The sequence below is a fragment of the Aulonocara sp. 'chitande type north' Nkhata Bay genome, linkage group LG14 (genome assembly GCF_057382095.1).
Source record: "Aulonocara sp. 'chitande type north' Nkhata Bay isolate Kocher_YH1m ecotype deep benthic linkage group LG14, A_spYH_male_GT1.1, whole genome shotgun sequence".
NCBI classification, from domain to species: Eukaryota; Metazoa; Chordata; class Actinopteri; order Cichliformes; family Cichlidae; genus Aulonocara; species Aulonocara sp. 'chitande type north' Nkhata Bay.
In genome coordinates this window covers 4,739,750-4,750,872 of record NC_141357.1, presented here as the reverse complement: position 1 = coordinate 4,750,872, position 11,123 = coordinate 4,739,750, and the positions used below count along the sequence as shown (strand labels likewise).

General features: G+C 39.5%; 1 protein-coding gene across 7 annotated transcripts in view; it reads left to right on the top strand.

Moving 5' to 3' along the window:
- The first annotated feature begins 1,225 nt into the window (after positions 1-1,225).
- cuedc1b (CUE domain containing 1b) overlaps positions 1,226-11,123 on the top strand; it is a 32,114-nt gene continuing 22,216 nt past the window's right edge. For 5 of the 7 annotated variants that reach the window (XM_086260638.1, XM_086260636.1, XM_086260639.1 and 2 more), the window contains exons 1-4: positions 1,226-1,364; positions 5,834-5,934; positions 7,057-7,701; positions 8,614-8,741. In XM_086260638.1, coding sequence (XP_086116764.1) covers positions 7,390-7,701; positions 8,614-8,741 — 440 coding nt within the window. In that variant the 5' untranslated portion in view covers positions 1,226-1,364; positions 5,834-5,934; positions 7,057-7,389. Of the gene's footprint in view, positions 1,365-3,361; positions 3,421-5,833; positions 5,935-7,056; positions 7,702-8,613; positions 8,742-11,123 lie in introns of all 7 variants that reach the window. The other 2 variants (XM_086260634.1, XM_086260635.1) reach the window with 2 other exon arrangements.

Below are 11,123 nucleotides of genomic sequence, written 5' to 3'. Positions count from 1 at the left end.
ACGTTTTTACTTCAATTTTCAAGGTGTCTTTGAATTCAGCCCTCTGTAGATTGATCACTTTAATTTCCTGACTTTTGTTCCTAACATTATCCAGTCCATATACAACATGATTTCTCCCACCCCTTTACGATCTGATGTGTTTTGTGAAATTATGTTTTGTGAAGTGATTGATAGCTTATAGCAACAGGAGTAACAGCTCAATGTGGTTGAAAGTTTGAATCTGAAACAAAAGGTTGTGAATAATCAGCTAAAATAGTTCGCCCGACGTTTTATGAAATAGAGCTAAAACTATCGACGATAAAGGACGAAAGAGTTAAAAAAATATTTATGTTAGACACCAACATCTAGTTGAAACTGAATAAACCAGAGGATGGATATTTTGATCCCAAAGGGTGACTGCTGAATTCTTTTGACGTACAATTGTGAGCAAAATTAAGTCATACAGTCTGTTCCTCAAAATGTTAATACCCACAAGTCAGACAAGCAACAGCCAAGCCTATGTTAATTATTCAGTTAATAGTAGCTTTGAGTCTCTGGCCAATCTTGTTAAAAAAAAAAAAAAAAAACATCAGCTCGCTTGAAACTTGCAAAACAAATTCACGATGTTTGTTATTTTGCATACCAGTTCATGATGTGGTTTCAGGTAAGTTATGAACGCCAGTCTGGGAGACAGAAACTATGGTGTTTTGCTCTTCAAACACAAGACTGGTCGCATCTGAAAATCTTGATTTAAATTGATGCTTTTCCAGTCTTTCCACATTTCTTTCTGTTCCATAAGCTACTTCAGCTCAAATTTATCTGTTTCGGCCTTGCAGTATCTCAAATACACATTTTTCATCATGTAAGACATCGAAAGACTTTATGATGAAAGACATTTTCAATCTACACCAGAGTTACACTCCACAAATAAGATAACTCTTTGTTGTCACTGCACAGTCATACTTAGTACAACGAAACTGGAAAACTGTCCCATGTCGGCACTAAGCACTACTAAACACAACATGGAAGAAACTGATGTTGGTGAAAATATGGGGTTTTTTGTTGTTGGTTTTTTTTTGTAAATTACCTTCCCTGTTAACACTTAAATTAATTGATATATTATTTCATAAATGTTTTAACAAATAATATTGCACAGGTATGGGTATGTCTTTTAGTTTGAAGATCAGCGTATTTCATGGCTAACGTAATACATCCGGTAGCCAGCTGAATTTTAACGTCATTTCTGCTGGTACGTGTGTAGCTACTGTATTCCCGCAGCTATAGTTCTAATGTTAAAAGCTGCTGTCCTGCTGGTCAGCTGTTCTTCCTCTATCGCGTGGAGCATTGTGTGGATACTGTCTGTTTAACCGGACATCGGGGTCTCTGTGAGTTTTCCAAGCATTGCTCTTATGTTTGTTTTTTTTACCCCATGTCGAAGGACAAGTTTAAAAGACAGCTTTAACTGTCGGATTGTTGTGTATGCTTGCTTACTTTACCGCTTATCTTTGTAAACAGCAGCTTGGCGATTTCTTAAAATGTTGTTTTGAACAGTATGATTTCTTGCGAGGGAAATGTACTACGTGTTCTTTTAGCATCTGAAATCCGATGAAACATTTTGAAAGTGTCTTAATTTAGGTTTGATGATGCGACTGCGAATCACTTACCGAGGCCTTGGAATGACGATTCCCTGCTCTGAGGACCCTATGTACCTGGTAGTGATTAGTTAGCCAATACAGCTAACATATCGGTGCTAACCCTAGTTTAATTAAAGGGAGCTTAGAATGTTACCCAGTGTTACCTAAAGTACCCCACCCCACCACCACCGCCGTTTTTCACTGAAATTGCGTTAGGATAAAGACTTAATATTGCGAGCAAAATATACATTGAGAGTTGGACCGTTAGCTAGTTAGCAGCGACCTAGTCTGTTTAGAGCACATATAAACCCTGCTACGGTACAGCAGCAGCGATATCAGACCCCCATTAAAAAGCTGTGCTACATTCTAAACTTCTGAGGTTTTAACATGTGACAGTCCAGGGTTTCATTGGTCTGACCCCGTTTGAATGTGCATGAACTCCACATTTGGGCTGCATTGAACTGGATTTATCAGTTCAAAATATAGGAGTCAGCGCTGATGGAGCATAGGGTTCACCCGTTATTACCGCGAACACCCGTCAGCCTTTATGAACGCATCTGCTGTTGTACTATCAAAATATCTGTAATTTCTGCTAGGGCTGCAACTGTCAATTTTTTATTTTTAGTAATCGGCTAGTCTTTGGATTAATCCATCAATTAATCGAGTAATTGGATAAAAATAAATTTTGCGCTATTAATGAGCAATAATGAATATTAAAAATAGAATAGAATAGCCTTTTCTTGTCATTGCACATGCATAACGAAATTGTAGGTGCTCCGTTCAAACTATGCATGGATAAAAATATAAATGGTAGGACAGTAAGAATAAATAACAAAACAAGAGGAATATATACAAAGCAGGAGAAATGCACACATTAGAGGACACAAAGAAAAAACACAGGTACTTCAAAATGAGCTGTTAGAAATGGCAATGTTTTAATAATTTAACTGCACAACAACATCTGTTAAAACAACTAATATAGTATTTTGTTGTATTAAAATAGTTGTTTTGTTTTTTTTAAAGAAAACATTTTCGTAAATGCAAAAATAAATAAATAATCTCAAGTATGGTAATATAAAATAAAATAATATATACATGCAACGAAAACTAAGGCATAAAATAAAATTGCCTGTACAGCTCAGTGATTAGCACATTTGCCTCACAGCAAGAAGGTCCTGAGTAACTATGTGTTAGACTGGGCACCCAGACCTGTACCCTGCCTCTGCCACAAGGATAAGCGGAAGAAAGTGGATGGATGTCTTCTTGGAAGGCTTTCTTACATTAATATGTTGCAAAAATAGTTTTGTGTTGCATCTGCTGGATGACATAGATTAAGTGTGTTTTCATATGTATGTGTTTTGTGCATGTGTTTCTGCGTATTTAAGTGTGTATGTGAATATGAGAGTTTGTGTGTCTGTAAGCCTTAAAAGAGTGTGTGTGGTGGCTGCAATGAAGAAAAGCAAGCATATCAGCATTCTGAAGTTTGCCCTGTGCATTGATGTATAATTTTTTTGCTGCTGAACAGACATTATGATGGTGTAGATGTTAATAATGTTAATAATAATTCACTGTCCAAACTAACAGCCTCAGGTCACTGGCTCAGAGTTTTTTGGGGGAAGAAGCTGTTGTGAGATAATATTTGATATTATTTCACTTTAAATCTGTAAAATAAATTTACAAAAGCCTTGAAATAAATATGGTCTAAACTCACAAAATATGGTCTCTAAACTCGCCCCTGTTTATTGCAGGTGTCGCAGGTCACTGAGATGGAAAGTGGGACTTCTGCCGTCAGCCTTCAGCAAGCGGCGTAATTAACTTAGTCTGATACACGGTTTAACCGTCCATCTGCATATTTTAAAGATATCCCACTTACGTGGCTTTATTTGACATTTTTGCTGTGTAAAACAAATGGTGGAGTATACAGCTACAAAGTTTGCTTTTCTTCACGTCAGAGTTCCACCTCTCAGCTCTTCGTGGTGTAAACAGACTCTGGCTCCATGTTAAACTATGCTAGAGTCATCGTCGCTGCTGCTGTTCTGTCAGTCTGTTGGAAAAACTGTGTGGGCTTAATATTGTGAAACTTTTTATTCACATGCTACTCCTACATATGGTTGTATTCCAAGTCTGTTTTTAGTCACAAATGTTACAGAGTGATGTATCAATCGAAGCAAATCATTTGTGTCAAGGATTTTTTATAATACAGTTATTTGAATTACTAGATGACTGGTTGCTACACTAATATCTGCACAGTTCAAATAACTGTCTGCACAGGACAGGGCTGTAGATTAACATTGTTAGCTCATAGTACTGGTGGTAACAAGGTTGCCAGTTTTGTAGCACAGAGCAAAAAGTTGTAGTGCAAGCATGAAATGTGGTGTTTTTTTTAACATTGTGTCTTTTAAATATCTTGTTTGACATGACATAAGAATTGTTTGATTTTCTCCTTTTTTGCTGCTTCTGAGCAGTAGTGACAAAATAAAAGCTGTGCCTTAGCATCGTAAATCAGCCATGGAAAGTCATGTTTTCACTTGCTGTTGTACTTTTAAACCTTTCCTTTTCTTTCAGACGTACCTTCATTTGGTGCAGGTTCTGTGTTTGTGGTGCAGGTTGTGTGTTTGTTTTGTCCTGATGGGCTGGTTTTCTTTTAAAGGTTAGAAATATTGCTCCATTCTTTTCAGCGTGAAAATACGCTTCCAAATTCCAACTCCTTCTATAAGGACCCCCACACAAGATCACTTGGGGTCACTGCACCGGGTGTTCTGATTACCACAGGGATCACTGTTGCCTTCACCCTCCATATCTTCTTCAGTTCTTCTCTGAGGCCTTGGTACTTCTTGAGCTTCTCGTGTTCCTTTTTCCTTATGTTGCTGTAACTCAGTATAACAATCACTACTGCCATCTTCCTCTACTTGTCTACCACTCCTATGTGCAGGTTGGTTAGCCATCATCGGTTTGTCTGTCTGTATCTGAAGTCCCACAGGATCTTAGCTCGTCATTCTCAACCACCCTAGGAGGCGTGTCCCATTTTGACCTCAGGACTTCTAGGTTATACTCTGCACAGATGTTCCTGTTCACTATGCTGGCCGCTTGGCAGCATTCCACGTTTGCTCTGCCTGCTAGCATCTGGCACCCTGCTGTTATGAGCTGGATTGTCTCGGGAGCATCTTTACACAGCCTGCACCTGGGATCTTGCCTGCTGTGGTAGACCCCAGCCTCTAACAATCTTCTGCTCAGAGCTCGATTTCTCGTTCACTTCTTTCATACAGCTTGATGTCAGATATGTAGAGGAGGTGGCTGACGATTGCTCCATTCTGTAGTCTGTATCCGTAGCCAGTCTTGCAGTGATCTCACTGAGGGATTCAGGCCTATGCAGAACAGCAGTGGGGGCAGGTTATCTCCTTGGTAGATCCCACACTTGATGTTGACTTGTGCAGTTGGCTTGAAGTTGACCTCTAGTATTGTTCGCCCCATCTCCTGAAGGCATCAAAACTATGAATGAACAGATATGGAATTATGTAGTAAACACCCCTGTTCACTTCAATTTAAAATAGGATGGCTGCTGCCAGCTAATTGCAGCATTTCCGAACCGTAATCATATACAGGTCTCACTACTATCTTGTGAACTGCTGCCATCCTTCTGTCACAAGTCACCCTGACACTACTCATCTCCACTCATTCCATGATGCCTGCACTCTCTTTTTATATTTCTGATGCACTCCTGGTTCTTTTTCCATGGTTTATCCCAGGTATCTACCTTCACTACCTCTACTCCTTGGATGTTGACCTTTTCACCTGTCTCCGTCTGAAACTGGTTTTATGGTCGAGCAGAAGCGGTGTGTTCATTGTCAGCTTCAGTCCGGGCCCCTCTGCCTGCAGGGAGCTCTGCTGTCAGATGGAGGCAGTGTAGAAGATATGCAGGCCACTTTTGCTCGTGTTGTTAGTCTGTCAGGCAGCCTCGGAGAAGAGCAAATATGTAACATCCAAAAAAAAGTGAAGTGAAACAGAGTGTTAGAAATAATGAAACGTGTCCACTGCAGCCCTCATTTGTGCTTTTCAAGCTGTTTTTTGATCTTTGAAGTTCTTTTTTTCCTCCTCAGTTCTCCTTTTCCCAGTAAACTCCACTATACCATAAAACCAGCTTTATTTATACTCATGTATTTGGTTTTGCTCCTACTGACTTTCATTCCTCTTCTCTCCATTTCATACCTCCACCTCTCCAGGCTCTCTTGCAGCTGCTCCTTGCTCGCTGCAGATCACAATGACACCTGTGAACATCATAGTCCATGGAGTATCATACTATCACCACTGTAAACAAGAAAAGGTTAGAACCATTTTGTTATTCCACTCTTACCAGTCACCGTCTGTTCCTCCCAGTTCTTCAAGTACATGTTTACCTTTGCCATTTCATTTTTTCCCCTGCACTTCCATATGTCCTTCCTCATGTTAACATCATACCTAGCCAACACCTCATCACCTTTATTCCCTTTATCTACATGCCCATTGATGTAAGCTCCAGTCATCACTCGTCTACCCAGGGACATTTTTTGTTACTTCATCCAACTTAAGCCTCGATTATGCTTTCCATGTCCACAAGTCTGCTGCCTGGTTTTAAGTGACCTAAATTTTATAATAAGAAAGTAAAGGTGGGGCTTCGTACCAGTTTCCCATCTGTTCTTTGTGACCAAGCGGACTTGTCCAGAGAATTTCTTTAACTGTGCACCAGCTACACGTGCCCAGGTGCTGAACTTCCAACCCAGTATCATCTCAAAGCATGTAACAGACATGCTGGTCCACCTTGTGGATGTCACATGAAATGGACCCACATACAGAAGTTGCAGTAAGCTGCAGTACAAGCCGTGGTGATATTTTATTTCAAGCCAATGTGAAAACAAATGATTAAAGAGATATTACTCATACATTTAAATGTAAACAAATATCAGCCACCTAGCTTAATCTTACCTGACATAGAAGAAGCCTGAAATGTAGTTCACGCCTTCCTTGGTCAGTAGTGACTTGCTGGCTGTAAATATTTAATCTCCCCCTGGTGAAACTGCAGCTTCTGTATGCGTGCTCTCCAGAATTCCTGATAATGAGCAAGAGACACAAGTCTATGTTGTCTTAATATTATGTTAGCAAATACATTTTTATACTTAATTTTCTTACATAGGCAATTTACTGTCTCACAGCTGCTTTTTAAAAATGCATTATGTACGAGAACCTAGGAGTAGTAACTTTGTTAACACCCTTATGCCAAAATCACCTTACAACCTGGAGGGGTCCCCAGTGATGCTGGATATTTCCTGAGATGCAGCATATGGACATTAGTAATACAATACAGCTTCATTTCCTTCTAACTGATTGAGCTAACTTTAAATTTTATTAAAAATGGCCAAATACTTATTACCACCTCTTTCTAAGATGATCCTGTCTGCTCTCTCTGCAGGTGGCGGCTGTCATGTAGTTAGGCCTTTTACTTCATGGATTTCGAGTCTTGAGGATTTTGAACATTTAGTTTTTGTCACTATTTGTCTAAGTTCCTAGACATTCTATTATACACTTAATCATGTGTAATGCAGTCCAATAATGAATAGAACTAGGTTGGGAAAATTCTTGTTTTTCTAAACTCCAATCAAAATGCAATTTGTGTTAGAATGAGAGAGTGACCGAGAAAGTAGTAAAAGCAAGTAAAACCAAAGGGGCCAAAGTGCTTGTGCTGGTAACAGAAGAGCCACCCTGTCAGTAGGTTGGCAGCACCTGAGGTAGCCAGGGCGTGAGGATGACTAGCTTGTTTAAACGCAGTAGCAGCAATGGAGGCTCCAGAAGCAGCGGAAATGGAGGTGGGGGTGGCAGTGGACAGGGGCAGCTTAACAATAGCAGGCCAAGCCGACAGGTCAGACGCCTGGAGTTCAACCAGGCCATGGAGGACTTCAAGACCATGTTCCCCTCTATGGACTATGAGGTGATAGAGTGTGTGCTGCGATCTAACAATGGAGCTGTGGATGCTACCATCGACCAGCTGCTGCAAATGAGCATTGACGGACAAGGCTCAGATGACAGCTCAGACTCGGATGACAGCATCCCACCAGAGGTCAGTGGAAAGGGTCCAAGGGTACAAACACCAATACCTGCTGAGCTTGACTGGCTGTCAGTGCTGGCACTGTAAACCAAAGCATCCCCTGCATTTAAATTGCACATTAGGGTTCTGGTGATGACCAGGCTTTTACAGTGTTCATGTTTGGATTTGCACATGTTTTGCATTCAGAAACGTGAGCAAGAAATGTGACGTTTTGAGAAACATGCGCATCCAATGTATACAATGCAAAAGCACAATATTATGATGTTTGAACTTTCTTTGATGGTACAGAGCATAGTGGCTCAAATCACATGATAATGGCAAGGCAACAGATGGTAAAATGCATCTAGGAATACAGTAATAACCAGGTTTTAAGTTCAAGTGTTTAAGTTCCATGTGAAGGGATTAAAGGTTACAAAAATCAAAGTATGGGAAGTTTTAAAAACCAGGTTGCTATCTAACAGGATACCTGTAAAAGCAGTCACTGAAAATCTCAAGATGGCTCTGAAAAAAGAATGGATACATGTGATGAGATTTCTCAATCACATGTATTCATGTGATTTTTAGAAGTTCTGTTGATACAAAATTGTATTTTTTTTTTTTCATTTTCTTTTTTTAAGAGAATCTGTTCTATAATGGTTTACAGCCAAAGACTGGAACTGCAGAAATGTCCATTTTTTTTAAACAAGTTGTATCGAATCAGATGTTCTTGTCTAGGATGTGGTCATATGCATGAAGGCACCATGACAAGTATAACAATAACACGATGCTAGTCAGTCTTTTTACTGAAAAGAGCATAGCTACTCAGTTCAAGATCAAGACATTTTGCACTAACTTGAAGTTTATTTAGCTGAAAAAATGGAAATCTAGCTGAAGGCAGCTTAAATCAATCAAAGCACCTAATCAAACAAAACTTGTGTTTTCTAGATATTGGAGCGAACTCTGGAGCCTGACAGTTCAGATGAGGAGGCACCTCCAGTTTACTCTCCACCAACATATGACATGCACATTTATGATAGGAAATACCTAGAAGCCCCACCAACACTATCTCCACGGTAAGTAACAAAGACTTAGGTGCTATGTTTTACATAATTGTTCTGTTGATTTTTTTAAATAAAATACCTCTGTAACCTGCTGAAGCCTCAGGCATTGCTTTTGTAAATAAAATATATCAAGAACATTTCTTCAAATGTCTCTTGGACTCAAAGATAAATTGTCTTTTTTTCTAGGTCAAAAGTCAAGGTCACAGTGACTCATCAACATGAGTCCATATTTCAAGAATTCAGATTCTAGTTATAACAAAAAAGTGAAGTGATAACATTTTCCCAGGTTAATGGTCAGTTTCACTGTAATATCACAATGCAGACACATTTTCAGAGTGGACATGGGTCCCTAAAATATCTCAAAATATCTTCAGTATTCATTGTCTGGGTGGGTGTTTCAGTCGTTGCAGTCACTTCAGTGTTGCTATTTTCACAATTTCACATATTTAGAGCAAACGATGCCTCTGTGCTGTGTATTCGAGGTGTTTTAGATTAAGAACAAACAGCTTCCATATATGTATATATGATCATGTTATTTGCTAATAAAATTTTTTAAAACCAATGAAATCCTTCTAATTTTTATTGACTGTATAATAGAAACGTAAAAAATGATCTAAATAAGTGGCAAAGAAACAAATAAACATTGTACGTCTACCAAAACTTGGCCACAGTTGTAGTTGTGTTCATCCAAACCGGGGCCTTTACAGTGTTTTTATGCTCGCTGCATGCCTCTTGTCGTGGCTGTCATACACCGATTTTGACGTTTGGCACGCTCGGTTGAGCACCTCTCAATTTTTGTAACTGCTGTGTTGCACTGTGGCCGAGTAGGGGTTTTTTTTGGGGGTTTTTTTGTCCTTCCCTGAGGGCAAAGTCTTCCAGGTTTGACTTCCCCTTCCTGTCTCAGCAACTATTTCACAGTGTTGTCTGAGTGGCGCCACCTATCATTCAGGAGAATGCTGCTGCAGTCCCTTCCTATGCCTTAACAGCGGGCATACCGGAGTGACTGTGTAATGATCATGTGGTGGCGAGTGAAGCAACCAATGTATAACCAGAGATTATACTGGTGACCTTAGTTGTGCTTTTATCTTTCAGCAAACTGTGGAGAGTTGTAAAGTACAAAGGCTTTGTTCAAGGACAAAGGACATGGTCTACGTAGGCTGAGTCCTTTGAAGGAACCAACCCCTGAATTTGCAGTGTTTAAACACAAACGGCCCAGTACAGCTGTTGTGTGGTTTTCCTTTTGTGTTTTTGATCTTTTGTTTTTCCCCTTATTGTTGTTTCCTTTTGATACCTTATTTTTTTCTTCCAGGCCTACATTTCAGACAACCAGCAGTTGACCAACACATACAGTCCACACAAGGAGATGCATTCTTTTAATTTTTAAATTTTTTTTTATGTATTTATTTTTTGGAGGATTGCACATGTCTATGTACGTTGAATACCCTTAGTCCTTCAATCTGTGTAGCAGAATAACTACGCAAACTGACACAAAAGCAGTGCCATCCCCCATAAGAGTCCTTTCCTTTCAGACAGTGTATCCCCTGAGGAGGGTCTTTTCTGGGGTAAAAGTATCTTCCTTTTCATGTAGACCCTGGTCCATGCAATTGATGAAGAAATTTTCTCTGACGCTTTGTGCCGCCGAGAAAAGTTACTGCAATGTGAAACTTTGTAACTATTATTGACTTCATGCATTGCTTTAAGTGGCCATTTTTAAAAAAGGAAAATGAGCATAGGTGTTTCCCCAGTTACCACTATATGTGAAGGACAGTGTCACAGGGAATTCGTAGAACCTTTTTGTTGTGAGGTGAATGTCCTGCTTGGCTGGGGCCTTTCTGTGTGGAGTTTGGTCTGGTTTTTCTGACTTCCTCTCACAGTCCAAACAGACACATGTTAGGCTAATTGTCGATTAGACAAGTAGTTCAATAGTAAAACTGTAAAAGCACCATGCAAATGCCAGTGTGGGTCCGATCCTGTGCTGCTCCTTTAACATCTGTATCAGCAGCTATGATAATTCATCCAAAGATTATTTACTGCAGTACAATAATGCAGAGATATGTAAATAGTTATGGGGTGAAAACAGACAATACCAAACAGCCCAGCTCCTTTTGTGACTTGAACAAAAGGCAGCATAAGATTGTATGTTATATGCAAACACTGACAATGCTTTAAAGACCTAAACCAAGCAAAGAGTTGGCACGTCTTAAAATCGAATTAGCCTGTTTTAATTGTTTGACAGTATTATAGATTGTGTCTAGGCCACATTTGCAAACACTCACCAGGCATTTTCTCATTCATAACATCATTTTCCTGTTGAGATATATGGGGAAAAATAGATGTTTCTTGTCTCTAGCACTCCCTAGTTATTATTGTGAGAGCACCATATAAAGGATTTAA